The 21,259-nt window shown below is 33.1% G+C and overlaps 2 protein-coding genes across 2 annotated transcripts in view; one reads left to right on the top strand and one right to left on the bottom strand.

Moving 5' to 3' along the window:
- The window catches only part of LOC115443931 (monocarboxylate transporter 9), a gene marked incomplete in the record, with an annotated part of 6,307 nt that extends 1,901 nt beyond the window's left edge, over positions 1-4,406 (top strand). Inside the window, 6 exon segments of the mRNA XM_037441225.1 lie at positions 1-102; positions 175-513; positions 598-1,194; positions 2,016-2,207; positions 2,769-2,934; positions 4,096-4,406. Of these exon segments, the coding sequence (XP_037297122.1) occupies positions 1-102; positions 175-513; positions 598-1,194; positions 2,016-2,207; positions 2,769-2,917 (1,379 nt within the window).
- Positions 3,010-17,100, bottom strand: LOC115443927. The gene is made up of 4 exons (XM_030169530.1): positions 16,823-17,100; positions 4,431-7,542; positions 4,198-4,345; positions 3,010-3,664 (listed from the first exon to the last, which is right to left on the bottom strand). Exons 1-3 carry the CDS (start codon positions 16,835-16,837, stop codon positions 4,251-4,253), a joined length of 3,222 nt encoding a protein of 1,073 aa, XP_030025390.1. The 5' UTR covers positions 16,838-17,100; the 3' UTR covers positions 3,010-3,664; positions 4,198-4,250.
- Positions 17,101-21,259: the final 4,159 nt, after the last annotated feature.

The following is a 21,259-nucleotide window of genomic DNA, read 5'->3' as shown; positions in this document are numbered from 1 at the left end:
AAGTGGCTGCAACAGGAGCGTTATTAATTTCAGCCGGCCTTATGTTAACTTCAGTAGCATCCAGTTTTCCTGTTTTTATATTATCATACAGTATTATAAATTGTGAGTAGATCATTCAGTGAACTGTTCAAGTATTATCAAAAATGACTATTCATGTAATCTTGTCTGTTTTAGCAATGGGTGTTGCTGCGGTGATGTCTGCTTTTACGTTAGCTATAAATTCATTCTTTAAAGAAAAACGAAGTAGAGCTATAGGAGTCGGCATGTCTTTGACGGGTCTTGGAGCTATATTCATGCCGCTTGTTATGAGCGCTCTCATGTACGCCTATGGTTGGCGATACGCAGTACTCATTTTGAGTGCTATATGCCTCCACTCGTTGTTAGCAGCATGCTTACTTAGACCCGCAAAATGGTATCTCAAAGATCCTCCAGTATCAGAAGAAACAGTACCTTTGAATAACGAGAAAGAAGTTCAGCTAATCAATGGAAGTGTAACTACTTCTTCTAAGCTGGGTAACTTTTTTCTATAAATGATTTAATGAATGTTTAATAAGAAAGCCAAAATAAAGGATAAATAATTTTCTTCCTCGTTTCCAGGAATCGCCTCAATTACGCAAACAGAAGAACCAGTCGGTAATGGATCATTGCCAGTAAAAAGCTTATCTATGAGATCCTTAAATAGTAACTCAAATTATCAAGCGAGAAATGCTATTTCACACCCTGACATAAGATCAAAACCACCAGAATTGCCTTTGTCTGAATCCCGATACAAGTGGTGGGAATCGCAAGAAGTCAATCTAGGCAGCTCTATTAACATCTTTAATGAAATAGAAAATACTAAAAAGCTCAAAGAACTCGAAGAAGAAATTGATAAGAAAGAAGAAAATAAAGGGTTTTTTAGTGGTCTTGTAAATTTTTTCGATCTGACGCTTTTGAGGGATCCAGTATTTGTTAATATATTATTTGGTCTATCAATAGCAGCCTGTGTGGAAACAAACTTTTCACTACTTTTACCAATAATCCTTAAGGACCTGTTAAAATTTGAGACAAGTGACATTGCCACATTAATGGCAATACTTAGTTTTACGGATACATTATCTAGAGTAGTGGCCCCGTTTATAGGAGAGTGGTGCCATAAACCTCCCCGAGTTATGTATATGATCAGCCTGTTGCTGGTTATCTTTTTAAGAAGCAGTAAGTAATTGACTATGAGATTAAACTCATAAAACATATCAAATTATTATCCTTAACAATGATTTTATGGATAAATAAGCTAGCACATTTTCTTTTATCATTTTATACACAAAATATAGCCGACAGCAAATATTTTTATAATTTTAATACTATTCGCAAAATATTCTATAATTAACAATCTATGTATACCATTGACGTATATTCTACAGACACGAACGTCCATATAAACAATTTGTTCAAAATCTGGAGTTAGAACTAAAGTTCGATGCAGCGCTAAAATATCAAATATCGTCTAACCAACATTTTTAAACTTGTAGTGATAAAGCGCTTTAAATAGGGTATAAGTAAAATGGCATCCAATACCGGATTGCAGTACACTTCCTACATTACAGTTGAACTCAGTGAGTGTACGGAACACAAGATCTAGTACGTAGAACATATGTGTTTGTCGATGACGTATACCTGCTCGACCAGCGGAACTACGTGTTTGATGGTTTAACATCTATCTGTAAACACTCCAAACAAAGCATTCCGCACAAATTCCTTCAATTGCGACATATGTTACGACACAAAATTCATTCATTCATACATACCTACTTATACCTCCTTTTATTACTTATATTTTATAGCCAAATTATACTAAGCTGCTTATTACTGTATATATACAGTAATAAGCAGCTACATGAAAATGATTAGATTATATCGGTTTAGCCAACATGCTTTATTTTGGGATACGCAACATAACACGTATTATATATTAGTCAAGGTTTTTAATTAGTTAATCTACAATTCAGAAAATTAATCCAAAATTTTTTTTTTAGTTATGCTATTCACAACTACTTTCACCGGGATGATCTTCGTCGCTCTATCCTTGGGCTTCTCGAAAGGAATCCGAACGGTGTATATGAATGTAGTCATACCAAGCTACGTGCCCATACACAGGCTAGCCTACGCTTCTGGTATACAGATGTTCTTCAATGGGATTACTATTTTCACCATCGGATCTCTTCTTGGTAAGTATTTAATTATTTAACATTTTGCTAAATGTTTTTTGACAAAATTATCGTGGACTTGTTTCAAAATTCCTAGTCTTTCTTTTGTTCTCTTATACTAATATTATAGTATAGTTCATAGTTCAATGCTACCTATAAAATCTGTCTTAGTATCTGAAGAAAATTTGGAAATGTGATTACTGTTCCACTAGTAAAATTTATGTTTTTGGGCGGTGATGGGCAGTACCAGCGGGGTCATAGATGGAGAGCGTACGAAATTGCCTTACGATGGTGTTTCAAATAATAAAATACTAAACAAATGTATATAGGTACTTGATTTTTATTAAATGCTAGTGAAGTCACGGCTCAGTGCTTACACTTCTTTCTTGTGATGTTCTTAATTAACTCTCCAATAAAATTTTAAATGTTTATTAGTTATTTTGATTATTCTTTTTGTGCTAAATTTTGGTTGACGCAAAGATATTTCAAGCAAAGTTAAAATCGATTATCTGGGTATATTTGATAATACATCGCCTTTATTAAAAAATAACTAATTTAAAGTAATAATAATATGATTTACAGGTCACATACGAGAAGTTTCCGGCTCATACCAAATGCCCATCATCACTTTAAACTGTGTCACAATGGTCACTATTCTGTTGTGGAGCAGTGAATTTTTGTACTTTAAGATTAAGAAAATACCTCAACCTCAAGAATACACCGATGCTTAGAACATTATTGTGATAAAGTAAGAATATATTTTTATTACAATGTTTTGACTTGTGATTATGTTCTACCTAATTATGGGAGCTGATAAATTAAATTATATAGTAAAATCTCTTTATTTACAAGTTATCAATATTTACAATTTGTATAAAACATAGATCATTAACACTTTCGCGTGTACTTCAACAATGTTTGTTGTGATATAAAACAAAATGACACAAGTGCTTTATGAATTAAATATTTTCATTCGGGAATTCTCAGTCGAAGTGTTATTTTACAAGTAACACTGCCATAGGAACTACACGCGAGAGTTTTAAGCCTCCTTTATGTATGAAATTGAAGAAATCAAAAACCTACTTGCTAATAAATGTAATACACTTACTCTACTTAGGTATATTGTTTGATATATTGCATTCTTCCGAATAACAGGAAATTGTATTCTCCGAACCCACTTTGGTACACCTTAAATTAATACTTATATATTTTTACACAACATAATTTGATCAAATTAAAAAGAGCACGTATCATTTAGTGCCCTTCTTAATTTGCTCGTCGCACTATAAATTAATTTTAAGCCACCTTATAGATAATGTCTCAATTGTACATCACGTTTAAATCATATAACATTTAAAATTTTATACACAAACATTACACTTGGTTCTCGTCCCTGGAAATATGTTTATTGAAGCCACTGAAGCTTCCACTTTCACAATGGCACACAACCATTCAGCAGTCTTTATATCCATCGAATCCTGAAATCAAAAGACACTTATAAAACATTTATTGATTGACATATTTATATTATTATAAATAAAGACATGCTTTTATAATAAGCACTCTGTACATAAATCTAGCTCACTTTTACAAGGTTCTACATATTTTTTTATTTACGTTGGAAAATTGATCTTTAAAATTTTCATGTCGGTAACAAGTAGAAAAGACAATAATTCATGGTTACCCATTACTTATCTTTTGAAATTTTTGTTTTTTTTTTTACTGATAAAGACATATATCAAACATGTTATATGTATAAATTCCATTTGTACAAAATAATATAACATGGAACCTTGGAAAAGTAAGCCAGCGATAAATAGAAATTACCTACACATGAAATCTAAATCTGACGCCAATATTTTATGGCCTGATATAACGACGATCAGCATTGCATTTATTTTTTTCGCAGACTAAACGGTGAGAAAAAGCATGTCTTGCTTAGTTTCAAGTCGACCATTAAGATTGACGTCACTTGTTTTTTTATGTAGGTATAATATATATCATTACATACCTATTCATAATTTGTGAAGAAGACAGGATTTGTGCAAAAGTTAGTAAGAACAATTATTGAACTTCCTGCGAGTTAGTGCTGTCTTTTTGTGGCGAACTCTCGAAGAAGGGTGTAATAGTGCTCTGTGCTTGATTCTCCAAATCATTTACTGAAAAAACAGTGCTGTGTTTTAAAATACGACTACGAAATATTAGAATATATACATGTAAGATGTAAGAAACTTAAATGCTTACTGCTTTGATACCAGCTTTTAGAAAATCCAAATAAAGCATCTGATCTCACGGATTCAATCTTTCCTCCTGATGTAAAACCGAAAGATGGTCGGTTAATAAATCTGGGTGATTTAAATGGAAGATTGTCCGAATCACTATCATCACTATCTGATTTAGTTTTCTTGGATTCAAATGGTGATTCCACGGCGTACCAATCGTTTGAAGAATGGCGCGTTTCTCTCCAAGGCTTTGATGTCACTAAATACACTTTTTCTTTTGTTAAAGGAGATATAGACGTTTGTATTTTATCCCACGGAGCAGGAGTAGTAGTCGTCGTCGTAGTAGTGGAAGTAGTACTGCTACTAGTTGTCCTAAACGATGATGCTGCTGTATAAATATGAAGTTTTTGCACATCACGCAAAATCTCATTTTTATCATTGGCCTGTCTACCCTTACTCCTTTCTATTGTATTGTACTCTTTATGTGCCTTATTAAAAGTACTATTAGTCTCTTCTGTAACGGAATGCTGTATACTACTTGCACTTTCATGGTCATAAAGTTCATCATTAAAGGTTTCTGGATCCGTTGGATAGTTTGTCGGAACAGTTGTTGTAAAATATTCATCAGGAATTTGCTTTGCGTATTTGTCACTGCTTCTCGTTCTTTGAGGGGTTTTATAATCTTTCGAATATTCTTGTTCAGTCCAGTCATCAATTGTGTGTTGCAGTTTTATAATATCGAATGGTGGTTCTTTTACATCATAGAAATCGGTAAATGTAACTGTAGGTTTTGACTGGTCAGGGTCATAATTTTCGGTCAAAGTTACAGCACTTGCTTCTGTTGTTGTAGTAAGAACTTCGTCACTTTCAGTGACCAAGTGGGGTTTGTCTGTATTTAATGGAACTTTTCGTCCTTGATGCTCTTCCTCTGATAAATCTGTCCATCCTTGTGCAAAGTGTTCGTTTGTTGCTACTTCTTTCTGGCCGGTTGTATACGGAACAATAATTTGCACAATTTTAGGTTTATATACATCCTTCTGTATACCAGATGGAGCTAATTTATCACTGTAGTCTGATTTACTTTCATGCCAAGTTTTAATGGTTGGTAATAATGGAGCTACTGTTGTTGGAATATCATCGTAAATCTCATACTCACTGCTTGATATTGGCGTAGATACGGCTATTAAAAAGTCTCCGTGGCTTTTATGGGGCGCACTAGGCTTAAGATATAAAAGTGGAGAATCAATATTTTGTAAATTACTTTCTGTACGGAATTTATCTACGTCTTCGTCTTTAACTCCTCTAAGATCAGTAAAACTCGATTGTGGATTCCTATGCTTAAGTAATTTTAAATCCGTAGGTACACTCGAATCATAAATATCGTTACCAACATCTGAACCAGTACTTTCAAAGCTCACATCGGAACCTGTTTTTGTGGCCGAAACGTGATCCTCAGAAGCTTGTGAAGATATATCTCTCACTTCATCTATTACATAACTATTTGGTATGTTTCTGTATGATTTACTTTGGTTAGCTGGCTTTGAACTATCTATATCTATAACTGGTGCTTGAACATAAGTAGCAGGATAATCAACGGAATGCGTGAATTCCACCAGTGGTACACTTTGTGCAATATTTACGTTGTTCGAAACATGTTGCATGTGATTGATGCCATGAACAACATTACTTGGAAATGGCGTAATTGGTCTAAAAGGTCGTGCATTAAATATAGGTGGTAGTGGTGACACGCTTAAATTAGGTAACGCAACTGGTTGCAACGTGTGTATATTTCTACCTCTGTTTAAAGTAAATGGAGCTGGATTAGACAATGCTAACGAAACGTTTGGCGTGGCAGGCCTTTTGTATGTAGTTTCTGGTAAAACTTCAGTGCGAATTTTCGTTGATTCAGCTGCCATTGCTGTTACAGGATATGGAATATCAAAAATATTGGTATTAATTATAGGTTCGCCATAAGAGTTTTTAAATCTTGTTGGTGGATTCACTTTAGGTAGCTGAAGATCATCAAAAGGTTCTATGTTATCTCTGATTATTTCCACATCACTCTGCGTTGGTTTTTCTCTCTCTGGAACTTTAGGTTCGTATGGTGGAGTAACAGGCTCGTATGTACTAACTGAGTAAGGAGTTCCGTAGGATGGGGAAGGTCTCAAATAAGATGGTGTGGGAGAAGCATACGGTGTTGGAGGCCTGTAAGTTGAACTGGCTATAAAATTGCTATCTGGCACACCATTTGGAAGACCTGGTAAATATGAGACGCTCGGTGCATTAATAAATCTATTAGGTACACTATATGTATGACTTGGTAAACCATAAGTGGAAATGGGTAATGAAAACGTTGAACTATGAGGATGTTGCGTATTCAGTTCTACAGTATGCGTAGGACTCGGAGGTCCATAAGTGGAACTTATAGGTCCAATAGAACTAATAGTTGGAGTTTGCACTGGAAGCGCCGGAGGACCGTAATTAGCAGCAGGTGTACCTGGTGTTAAATGTGGTGGTAATCTTTCTTCTACTTGTGATTGAAAAGGTTGCGGTTGGTACTGAATCACGCTTTGCACATCAGCGAAAGCAGTAGGACTTGGCGGACCATATGTCGAAATAGGATTCTGAATAATTTTATTTCCTAAACTATTGTATTTAATCACCGGTATCCATGGCACTAAATTACAAGGGTTGCAGTCTTTCTTAATTGGACTTAAATTATTATTGTTACTCAACCCAGCATCGTAACTGGTTTGTTGAGAAGGAAACAACCACGTTGAGACCTTTTGGAATAAGGAAGGTGATGGAGTTGTTGTGAATGGCTGTGGAGGGGGGACAAAATTGAAATTGTACTGTTTGTAAAAGGGTGAAGGAAATTTAAAGTCATTTTGAGCTAATATTGGCTGAGAGGACGGCGGCGAAGGTGGCGGGTAGTGGTAACCGACGTCCAAGTTCTCACGTTGAGGTCTACTTGATCCTCCGTGGAATGGTACGGGCACGATTTGTGGTAGCGGTACCGGCGGTGGTTTTAAAAGTTCACCAAATCTTGCTGCGTTGTTCCCTCCAATACCAAATCCATTTGCGTGATCACATTGACAGCTCTTAAGCGCAGCTATCAGCAGCGACGGGATTATCTGAAAATAAAAAAATAACATCAAATCGCCATATAAATTACAAGTTTATGACAAAGGATTGTATTAAATTATTCAAATTAATAAAAATATTAGGTACAAAATAGAGTGAAACATAACGTGGCATATTGGCATTATGTGGACGCTTCCCACGAGTTGCCATTCATTGCACTTTTCTCTTTTCTCATGACGTTTTATATGGTGGTGATTGACGAATACTAAATATATTGTAAACAGTTATGGAAGAATGTTTTGTTTATTATATTATAATTATTAACATGTTTAACATCAATTGTCTCATAAAATAATATCACAAAAGATAATATACTTCCTTCCATAATAAAATTGCTAGCTCAGTTAGATAAATTCAACTTTATTAGTCACCGACTGCAAAATTAGTAACGAGTAGATATGTGTCACGTTAAATTATCTTTTGCTTTTTAAACACTTCATTCAAAATCGCTGGACTATAAAATTCGAAGACCAGATCGAACAATTAAGAGTATTTATCATCTGGAATTTGCCAAATATAAAGTTAAAGCTCACTGTGTCAATACAACAAATACGAACGAACGACGAACTAATTCTGACATTTTATTTAAATTTTACTATAACAAACACAACACATAACTAGATGATAAGGGCCTTCGTTATTAATCGATATAACTTTCCCTCATATCGAGGGGATGGTTTTATTTATAATGTTAAATGCACCGATAATTGTTCAGAACAGATATGTCCAATGACCCACATAGATCGCGGCTGGTAATACATCAGATAGATTAATGGACTAAACACAAACTATTATATCTGTTTAAAATGCTTACCGCGACGATCAAACAAATACGTTAATTTCAGTACAAATAAATTAGAACCAATGTCACTCGTCTAAGTTGCCACTATTTACAATACCTGTTGCATAAGTAAGAAAATGTGAAACAATTCTGTATGCAAGAAGGCATTTGCAGCATCTTACAATCCAGTACATCAGTGTTACGCAAGATTATTTGCCGTATTTTTTTATGCTGGACGACGACTGTCGAAAGTTAAAACGCAGGTGGCCATTATTTGGCATTAACTTGCTTCAAAATCAGCAATGATCTATTCAGAGTTCGTACGGTGACCGAGTTTCGAAACTTGATTTGATTCCGAACGCACGCATTGTGGCTCATCATTTAAATAAATACGTGAATAAAAGTGAAATTGTTCGGTAATAAGAGCCCCGTACAGACGTTTGAAAACGTTGAATCCGAGGTCATCTAATAGTGCATAATTTATACAATTCTAAACGATTACGAGTTATATATTAAGTTTTTTAAAAAATATTTTGCATTTTTTTACATAAATTTAGAATTTGTATGGCAGACTTTTTTATGCTAACAGGATTTTAAAATAATTTTGTCCCAATATTAATAAATACTGTAGTCCTACAAAAACTACACTATCTTAAATAAATCATTCATACATAATAAATACTATCCCATATGAATAAATAGAAAAGAAGCCGAATTAACTAACTTAGTAACTCAAAACCTGATGTAATTGTAAATGAATCTGTTAGATGTAAGTAATAATGTATATATCAAACATCATTTACCAAAACAAGAATAACTAATCAACATAATATTTTACGGTTGATAATTCGATACCCTTGGAAATTTATAATTTATAGACAGCTGTTTATACAATCAATGTCAAATGGTCAAGCACAACAAATTTATAATATATTTCAAAGGTCATATTTAAGGTTTCTTTAAAAATAGGCCAAGGAACAAAACCTTTTCTTGATTAACCCCAAAAGGAATTTTCCTTACTGTACTTATTATACATGTCTATTTCATTCTTTATAAATGTATAGTATAAGTTAACAGCAATCACAAACAGATATACATTTGCCATAATTTAATCATTTTTTTTTTGAGCCGATTACGATTATTACATTTAGTAATTAGAGCCCACGAAGAAATCTTTTATGAAAGTCATCACACAGTAAATCAATTTACAGTTACTATATTTATTTTGATCCTTGCTAGGAACTTATATCCATGGCAAAAGATCGCAACTTACTTAAAAAATTCGCTTACTTTCTTCAAATTTGACGTCTACTTTATATATTATTTTTTTTATTTAGCACAAGACTGATTTTATAAACATATCAGTGTTTTAATTGTTTTTATCTCTCGCTAATTTTCTGATTATTTTACTTACAAAAAAGAATAAGATCGGCTTTATTTTTAAAAGTGCACATATGATTTTAGGTATCAGAATATATTATTAGCGAGTAGATGTAAAACTCGTGTTTTCATACCGTATTTCCGAATTAAATTAATTGCCTATATTATTCCGAACTAGAGAAAGATTTTCTTTTGTTTTCCATTAATAAGATTGTAAGTAGGCTCACGTCGTAGTAAGAATTATGCAAAAATGTCTCCGAGACCGATGCCAACAGTTGTTTGGAAAATCGAAAGTGACGCTTAATGTAAAATACCGGTTTAAGGTATCTTATTATTTCCTAGAATAAAATGAATCGTAAAATAGGTATTACTTTTCCGATATATTCATTATAACAGGAATTTAATTTTAAAACGGCCACAAGACTTAGCCGAGTCTTAATAAAATATAAAGTTTTTTTTAACATATAAGCTGTTAAATAAATTTTATAACAACATTGACGTAAGTGAATAGACGTCTAATTTTCACTTTCATGATAAACACTCAAGAATTATTATGAACAAGCAGGTTACGTCGAGTGAGGAAAGCAGTGCGTTTTGACCGTCAATTAAGTAAAAGTGAGTTAACCGTGCGAACTCAGTCCATTGCCCATTTAAATGTGACCTTAAATCCTCCCAAAAATACATACTACAATGAGAGGCTAGTTTTGGTAAAAGTATGTGATAGTTTTTCCGAATGTATTCATACAATATTGTTTATGGAGTTGGTTATGACTTTCTTTTATTTTAATTACTATAATATACCTACGTAGGATTATTATATGACATGTGACTCGTGAAAAATTCAAATTTGTAACTAATAATATTCATTAAAACGCGATCATAAGCGTTTGTTTGTTTAACCTCATTTTAGGATGACGTTAAAAGTATACAGATAAATTATGACATTTTACAGCGTAAGCCGGCAAAGAGCAAGTAGTTCACCTATTCTTAAATGATCTCCAGTACCAAAAGCATCCACAATACGATAGCAATAGTAGATATGCCGCAGGCAGGCAACTAGGAAAGAAATTGAAACTACAGGAAGGACGAAGGTGTATATCAGCCCTTTATTATATACTCTTTACTAATGAGAGAGGTTGGGCCTTAGTCCCATTTGGCAGACTTCAAATATCTTCGAACTTCTCGTGAAGAAATCTTAAAGGTGTATAAGATTCCGAAAACCCCTCTCACCATACCAAACGCAACAACAAGATGTCACTTAACATTACTTTTTCGTAAGACAGTGGTAGGACTGACGATAGTCAGAATTTAGTGACTAATAATTCAACTGAACAGAAAATCTCCTCCTTTGTTAATGTCGGTTAAAGCAACTAATCCATGGTCGTGAGTAAAATAATGATCTTAGCAATATTCGTACAAGCATTCATGACGGTGCCAGTGTGGGAATAGCCGGAGAAAGTAAGAGGTTTATGAGTTGGCCACTGCCCTTAGAACTCTATACTGCAAGTAGCATTTCGATTGGATTATTTGTATTCGGGACCACAGAAACGAGCTCACGTCTTATATTGGAAAAATAGATATAACTATAAACGTAGTAATATACAAACATTATAGCCTTAACCATTTTCAATTACACGGTTAGATAATAACATTTCACACTGTAAACATCCAGCTTTATGAATTGTAACAACGCATATTCGGTCAACATTTCCTTCACACATTCTTTATTGCTACTTCCTCGCTGTAGCCTGCCAAACAACCATCCATCAACTTCGTCAAACATTACATCAATCTCATATGTAATGGTCAATAACAATACGGTAAATCAAAACTTAATCGGCTTACTAACGTGGAAAACGAGAGTGGAATCCCGCGTGCGTCGTAAGTTATAACCGGTTTGGGTGCACAATCGACGATGTTTACTGTCGTCTCTGATTAAGCATAGCATGCCTGTCTATATATTGATAGATGATTCTCCTAACAACGTACGATGTGCTTGAAAAGGTCTTTCTTTATGGTAAGTAGAGGCGAAGTTATATTCGTACTTAGAACTGTTTAGAAATGATATAACAAATAGAAGTTATTAAGAAAATTTAAGAACAAATACATGAACGATGCGTATTTGGAACTTGGTAGAAACATATTGCCTAGATATTCATAAAATCAAAAACATTCAGATCATAAATTACATTTTTGCTAGCTAAAAGATTTGTTCATCGCGCTGTAACACCACACACTACTGAAACTTGTTGCTATTGAATACATTTTAAAACACAGAAACAAAATTGGAACTAAACTTCTATTACATATGGTTATTGGTTACTATAGTTGCGAAGAGTTTAGAGAGTATCTTTATCCAATTGAATAATAGCATTGATTTAACTTTAGGGAAACACCATTCATTTATATTTAAACAAAATACCTACCAAAGAGAATCTTAGAATGACAATGACGTGTCCATTTGCTTTCATTACATTCCAAATGGTGGTTAAGTTACCATATAAATTGAGTAAATGAACACAACTATTAAATATAATGGATATAATATTTTATTTTCTATTGTGCGTGAATAAATTTGGGCATAATCATCAGTAAAGGTGAAAGGGTTATGGTGAAGGTAATGAGACGCATTTACATAACTCATGGTGAAAAGAAAATTAACAATATTGTTCAACAACTTAATATCATGAGGGTTCTTGGTTGAAATAAATTCGTAGTGCATTTCATTATTTTTGTAAGTAGATATGTTTTTATATTCCTCCATGACAATCGGCATCTCATCTAACATTATGCTACGTTTGAACCTATTATAACCAAAATCAGCTATAACTCAATTATCATAATTATTATTTACGAACTACCTTTAATTGATATTATTCTATCGGTAGTTACAAACAATTATTCACATTTACAATAGTCTTTTCACGCCCTCATGCCATTATACGGTAGTTGGACACACTGTGAATGCTGTTCCGCGCTTTGTTTATTACAATAAATATTTGTTCATGCTATTAAGTTATTAGTTCAGATATAAAAGAATTATGAGATTTTATCACGTTTCACGATCTTTCGATTTGAAGGTGAAAAGAACATAAACATACTCATTAAGTACTGGTAAATACGATGTGCACATAGCAACAGTCATAAAATTATGACACAATAGTAATTTCAAATTAATGCAATTTTAATATATGAAATTATAATGACCATGACAAACGCGAATAAGTTTAGATCGATCCCCAAGATTTAATTCTTATTATATTTGATATAAGTAACAAAGAACGAACATAAAAATACAAACTATAGTAAATTCATAACGTTTCATATTGCTTTTGTAAAAGACAACGATGAATAACTCTAATTTCCTTAGAAATTAAGTAACGCAAGTCTCCCTAGATCTACAAATACAAAGCCAGTATCGCTTAACGGAATTAAATTATCCAGAACAAATTCAAAGACCACGAGTCTGGGATCACTATCCGCTCGTAAATCAATTGACTCAGCACTATCTAGACAGGACAAACATAAAACGAATAGATATCGTCTAGACGGATCCGATGAAACCAAGAAATTACGGCAAATTTAACACGCACGAGGATATGTAAATAAACGTAGACAACAATAGAAAAATACACGTTTTGCCGTAACTGATTTGATTTGTAAAAATTTTAAAACATTTGTAACAAAGGGTCTGTATAATATGACATTTACTGATTCACCTTTACGATCCCATCAAATATATATTTTGATAAATATGCACTAAGTTAATATCGGCTTCCCTTTTAAGAACTATCACACTTCACCCTTGCGAAAAATGTTTCGTAATGACGAATATTAGCGCTGGTTGCAGAACTTTTTAAATGGACACCTTAACATTGAGTAGCGTGTTGTTTACTACGGTCGTGTGAGAAATTGCGCTTTCACGAAGCTTTATAACCGTGAGGATTCTCATACAATAATCTTGTGGAACAATGATCCGCGCCATTCAAGAGCACTGTTACAATGCACTTCAAAATCACAGTGTCATTCGAAATAAGTTGTTCAAGTACACCTCTTATTTTTATCGTGTTGCTATTATGGGCTATAATATTTATTTGTTTATATTTGTCGATATCTTGCAAATGTTAAACAGCTCTACTACACGGATGGAGTATGAATATATCAACATTTTCGAGACCCAAACTATCAGCACTGATATATGGAGTACCTTCCCAAACCAGACTTTCAATGACCCTTTTTAAAATACGTACTACAAGGTCGGCTTGGTGGGTTTGGGACCAACTGTCTTAACAATAAGAAGGAAGCTGCCCTCACGCAGTAATAAAACGTTTATAGGTTACAAAAATACGATAAAATTTTAATTCATTCATGTTCTGTACTCCACCCAACAGGCTACAATCGGCATAACACTGGTGAAAGTTACGTACCATTCAATCGTATTTTGTGTGAAGACATTAAAGTGTTCTCTTATTTACCACTCCTTCACTTTGAACTTCTGACCGATCGCCTTATGAATGTAAAACACAATAATTCCTACTCATTACATTTTTGACACATAATAAATTATATGATTAAAAGATGAAAAACCGGTTATTGACCGATTAAGATATAAAATAAATGCGTAAAAATGTCAGTGTCAAACAAAATGTAAATACGAGGAAGTATCAAGAACAAACACATGCGTAGAAATGGAAAGTGAATTGTAAACTCAGTGCCCGATCGGACTTGGTTTATTGTGTAGTTGTAACACGCGCATGTGCCGGCAGTGCCGTATTTGCTAATTACCTGGACAGTTTGTTTAGCAAGTCAACTGCCTATTTACAGTAAATTAATATAAGTGACCCGTATGTCACAATTATTGTCAATAGAAAACTTATTATACGTTTACCTAGATAAAAAATTGAATGTTGGGTTACTATAAAAATAATTAGTTTACTTTACTAAAGTTCTGGTAGAGAGCTAATAAAATCTGGCCACAGACTTCACAGATTATAAAAACAAAGCAATTAATACGGAAAGCTATAAACTAACAAAATACTTAACATGTACTCAAAAATATAATATCAACACTTATCGATATATTTCCACTTTAATACATATAAATTATAGAACTGCAAGACTTCAAAACTCCTTCAGTTATTATATGTCGTCATTCCTCAATTTCACCAATAATAGTAGAATATCATCGAGAGTATATGCTACAACAAACCCAAACTTATCCTAATCGTACGCATTGAAAATGCCTCAAAGCAGGATGAAGCCAAAGTTTAAGGTTGAGGTAATCCATTGGGTTTAAATTACACACACTCAGGCACGTCCCGCCGTCGTTTATATGTGATGAAGACAAACAAAGAGTACAGACGAGTACAACGCTCTTCGTTCATTCGCATTGTTGGATATAAAGAGTAATTTATACCATTCTTGTAAAATAGTCATAGTCAGTAATTACTTAATTTAATTATCGTATTGTTAAACCAAACTATTAAGACAATGAACAGAAAAAGTTGTTCGAAAGAAATTTCATACTTCGCTAATGTTTGTATGCCAATTCTCGAAGACTAAATTGTGTGCTAACAAAAAGAAATTTTACTATTTTATTAAACATCTGCCTGTACGTTTCTTTGCTATGTTTACTTTCTTCCAAATGTATGAAGTAGCGCGGACAGGTGGGTTTTTTATGGTCAAAAAATTGTACGCGACAAGATTAATTAAGATAAATCCAATCAGAGTTGCTTATTTTACATATTTATCCAATTGTAATTTCACTTACGTGCCACATTAAATGATCACTAAAATCTGACACAGATATCAACAGCGGCACTGCTTTAAAATTTCTCTAAATGCTAATTAATGTTTACTAAATAATGTAATATTTAAAACGGCTTTTCAACGGCCGTATATTTTTTCTGAGTATAATTATGCCTAAATTATAAACATTCCTGGTCCAAGACCCTTAAAGGATCTGCAACACACTGAATTAAATTCGTTATAAAAACAAAAATATGAGATTCGTTGTCTTTACAAGTATACAAAATATTGCACAAAATTCAAAAGTAAAATTTAGAGAGCAACGATAGAGAAAAACAAATAAGATGTAATTACTTTTCACATACAAAAAGAAGAATGTTTTTAACGTTTACGAACAAAATTGAATAAACAAAAACATTGTTCTATGAGGCAGTACAAAACGATTGGATGATTTAACTCCGGCGACTACTCGTTCATCTCTAAGAGCAAACAAACTTGTTCTCAGATTTCTCTCGTGCGGTAGTGTCAAAATACAAGCTTGATCTATTACACAGGAATTCACTTTTTTCCGTAATTAGTGATAAGTGGGTGGATTTCCTACGTCTATTTGAAGTGTTGCGTTTCTTAGTTTCTTGTTTTAATATTTATTGAATATTATTGAGTCTTGTTTGTGTAATTTCTCTTATAATTACACAAAATGTAATATTAAAGTGATCATTCAACTTACAATACTAATAGCGTTTCCAAAATGAACTCTTCAAAAGTCAAAAAGGAAAAAAGGTCAAGTTTTCTTGGATAGTTTTGACTCTTTAGTGGCACGTTGGTATTTTAATAACATCTCAAAAAGCGTTTGTAGATTAAAGTTGAAACAAGTTGTGTTATCTGGTACTGCCGTAAAAGCTAATGCAAGCTTTAAAGCTCCACCTAGCCACAATTTGACAAAAAAAATGTTCATTTTGATTTGTTATCTAAGAGATAAACATCCATATGTGTATATATTAAACTTTTTACGTACTATAAAGTTCATTAACACTTCTTCCTTATTCAGAATTTTTTTTAAATTATAAATGTTATTCTACTTTATTAGTGTCTTGTCACAATCATAATATTGAATTTGTTGATATTAAAAATACAAATGCTTGTTATTGACTTACAATGTGTCTGTCCCATAGATACACTATAATTAATAATCAACACATGCTATTAGCAAATTTAAATACAATTAACTTTTTAAAACAATTTCTAACAAATTATTTAAATGCGAATGAAAGTGAAAATATAAAACGTAATATAAAACTTTCGGACACAACATTCCGCTTCTAAAATTTTAGCGGGAAATATAAAATAAAACTTGCACTCACCAACGCCACGGCCATGTTATCTAACAGGAAGATCCCGAACACTATGTCTGTTTGATCATCACTCAACTTTCACCAGGAACAGGCGCGTACATGCCGGCACTCCTTATCATAACAGCACTACGCACTAGTCATCCCGTGCGACTGCCTCCTGCGGATGAATGAAGGTCGTTGGTAAAGCACCAACTCAATGGTTCCCACGTGAGAGAAATGCCTATCCGCGATCGCGAACAATGGAGACTGCGCGCGAGTCGAAAGGTGGGCAAAAAGCGAATGAGCGCAGCCACGATGCGCGCGCTGCACGCTGCTTCGGGGCGGGAGCCTACCTGCTGACCCATTTAGAACCTTTACCACGATGATTTATCGGAATTTTAAACCCTCTTCATATCGGGCTTGTTCCAGTTTAGTAAAATTATGTTTGGGTCTCACGAGTCACGCGTCAATCTCCGGCTCTATTAAATTTGAATATGTATATGTAGCAATTAATTTTCCAGTAATTTAAATTCGTTATGAAAGTTGAATAAACAAGAAATAGAAAAGGACGACAATATTTTACTACATTAAGATTTAAATATAATCAATCAGGGTTTTAGAGGCAAGATAATGATCATACTCAAATCCGATTTCGATCTAACTATCTAGCGGTTTGTTTGAATCCTTCAAGGAGAAATAAAATCTTGAGATATGTTTATTTACCTTAATGTCAAAAAAACATGTTGATCAAGAAAGGGATACAAAAAGAGAAAATGTAAAGTGTTATATGTATTTATGAAGCAAAAAGCAAGAAAGTTAAACGAACAAATATAACGTTGAATGGGGAACAGACCGAATGTATCCTGCGCAATTACAACCTTTTTACTTTTTTTCAACAGCAATAACGATGATGTAACATCGGGCAAGAATTTAAAGAATGCACTTATCAAGAATAAAGTGAACTCTACCTACATGCTCATATATACACGTACAACCTTAATTGCCCTTTTAACCACCTTTTATTGAAAAAGGAACCATATAAGTAAAAACCAAGTTGTCTAGTTGAGCTTTTAAGTTATCGTCATTGCGATTTCATGAAAAAGTACAAAATTTTGACACATAAGTCTTTGGGAAACTATATAATAAAATTAATAATAAAATGTTACATGTCGTTAAACAATTAAGTAATACCAAACGATTCCGTATATAAAACTACCCCGAGTCAGGGTGAAATCATATTCAAGAAGATGAGACTATTGACTTGCCAACCATATAGGCTTCTTGTACCAATCGGTAAAAACTTATAAGAATTATAATCAAAGCGACAGTATTTTTAATCTAGGAAAGAGAGGGCACAACTGACAAACGAAATAATATTAGAAAATTAAAATACATATCTATATAAACCAGTACAGAAGCCTTCGTGGTCACGGGGCGGACAAAGCACCTCAAAGTCTTCGAAACATCTCGAAATAATCATAATATAAAAACCGCGATAAAATCCGCGAAATAGTTTTATTTCATTGTTTAAAATTCGCGTAAACATAAGATCATAATTCAGTACCAACAGAATTATTCCAACTCTTTAATTATAATTCATAACATGGTCAGATAAACAGGAAAATATAACGAAGCAGAGTCCCTAAAAAGTCATTCCTTTTTAGATTTTCGTAGCAAAACAAACAACTCACTCATACATGACTGCTATAGTTCATGATTTACAGCGGTAATTTAAGTTAGTTTTTACGTTATTAAAGGAACTAAATAGTTGCACGCCTATCTTTAATTTTTCTATCGATTTATTTGGTTGTTGCACGCATTTTGATTTACACAATAATAAGAAGAGACATTCAACCAGGACATCACCGTGGATGCATAATCCCATTTTTATAACAAGGTGGTGAACTGACAATTTCTGGACATATCGCCGCTACCGAGCTCACTATTCGATGGTCATGCATTTAGTCAGATTAAACGCTTCATAACCGCACTTAGTCGGTTACGCTGAGCAAAATACTGCTCTATCAACATGATGGTACGGTTCTCTTTCGTGCTTGTGATAATATGTAGAGTAAAGAGCTCAGGTTTATAATAAACGTAACATTGTAATACATTATTTAATGCTATATTTTTTCTGCATTTGTTATTACTTATTCTGTATTATATTTTTAAACTCTATGCAGTCATCAGAAAAGGAAATATATTCAAGTATGTAGCTAACATAATTAAATGAAAGTGACGCCATAATATTATGATCAATTATAACCCTTACACAAAGCTGTTTTTTCGAGCATCAGATAAAGTTATTCATAGCATGAAATAAAAAAACATGTCATTTAAAATAGAATAACGTAGAATAATCGTATATCCTATGCGTATATCATTTAAATATAATAAAATTCCATGAAGTTCTAACTTTGATGGATGTTATTGAAAAATCTGTTGCAGGTTGAGGTCACAGGTGCCTTATTATAAAAACAATTCTTAATTAAGTAGTATAGCTTATTTTAATAATTTATTGCATTTAAAGTTAGATATACGCAATGCACGTAAAATTCATATTAAATAATGATTTTCAACAATATAATTCTCAAAATATTCTTATCATTGCCAAATACAACGAAAACCGCTTAATTAAGGCAGATAAAACTAGAATACATTAAAGTCACTAAACTGTATACGATCGCACATTATTTTACAAATAAATATCTACAAACCTACATTCAAGTTGTACAAGGTGATACAAATACGAGTAAACTGCAGATGACATTGCACAACTATGTAATTAGTATTCGAAGTAACACACCGTTATTCAGTGAAATTGTTAAATTTCGAAGACGAGCAACGCGCTTTATTTACTAATCAGTGCGGCTTTCGCAAATATTCGCTGTCAGTCAGTTCACGTATTGAATGCGCGCCAACTTTTACTCAGCTGGACGCTTCTGCATCACTTGCACAATCAGGTAAAAACCTATAATGATTTCTTATGCGTATGTGAATGTTACGCATGAAAATTAAAATAGTTTTCCGATTTTATCGCGGTTTAATCCAAATTTCAATAGCAAAGATGGTTTTGAGCTTGTATAAGCCTGGGATCCTGTTATACATTTAATTAAATCGGAACTCAAAAGACCGGCTGCCAGACTTGAAGATACTAAGCTCATTCTGGGTAGATCAGACCGTCAACTGCTACATTATTTTTTAATATTGTATAATTGTAAAATTTAAGTAGATCTTTACCGCCAATAAAACAAAGTGTAATTTCTATTATATGCAGTAAATATAAACCAAAATAGACTTTAAATAAGTGTACCAACAAATTGCTGTTACATAATGCTCAATAAACTTTATCTAGCAAATTTGGTGTATATTGCCTAACATTGAACATTAACCTGACATTATTTTACAAGAGCCTTAAACAACTAGTAGGAAAATGACCAAGCAAAAAAGAAATAAGCTTGAGGCGGAGAAATTACTTTTATTACATGGTAAACGCGATGACCACATAATATTCGATGACGATGACGTTACACTTGGAGAAAATGTAAATACAGACGTAACAATAACATGGATAGTATTTATTTAAATATTATCTAGGAGCAAAGATAGCGGACTACAAAGAATCAGGGCACAATCTACCTACTTGTCAAAACATTTGTAAAAAGTATGGTTTCCTTGTACGGTCTTTGTACAGACACTCCCCCAGACTTATCAAGTTTCTGATTTTCAATTTTGCATAAAGTATTTAACGACCAAGCCATACGTGGTCTACATTTTGATCAAGAACAGGGTTTGTAGAACTTATTCTAATATTAATATTAGATAATACTAATATTAGACTGGAAATAATGGCCTAAGGGCCAACAACAAAAGCATCAAGGCTACGTAAACTACTATATTTTTTTATATGTAGTATGTAATAAACACATTTCGCTATGTTAGTTACTTTGCTAGTTGTAATCTCAAAGAAGCCGCGGAAAGGCTACTAGCGACAGTCGACCGGAATCCAGTAGTGCTAATTATATTGCAATTTCCTTCTAAGCAATCAGCTATCTCAGATCAATTAGCCAATTGACTACATACTCTAGAGTTGCTCCTGGCTACTATGTGTGACTAATTGAAAAAATAAAGATATTATATGAAGGAAAATATACAGATAAAGGTTTAAGGATACATAGAAAATATTATTTGCTTATCATAAATTACTTACGAGGAATACAACATTAAAATACCTCACGTTGTCAACATTATTAAAGAATCTAAATTGTTTTAAAGAAACAATATTTCTATATGGTAATGTGTCCATTTAATTGGACTTAATTCGAACAAGAGTCACGTCTTTGGTTTGAATATATACCTAATAATATACCATTAAACCTTTCTTTGCCAATAATTTCTCTCTGGGAACGAATGTAGAAAACCCTGTTTACCGATAGAGTTACTAACATAATATTATGTCTTTTATCA

This window comes from Manduca sexta, chromosome 22, assembly GCF_014839805.1.
Source record: "Manduca sexta isolate Smith_Timp_Sample1 chromosome 22, JHU_Msex_v1.0, whole genome shotgun sequence".
Taxonomy (NCBI): Eukaryota; Metazoa; Arthropoda; class Insecta; order Lepidoptera; family Sphingidae; genus Manduca; species Manduca sexta.
Note: the sequence above shows the minus strand (reverse complement) of the source record. Positions and strands in the feature narration are given on the sequence as shown.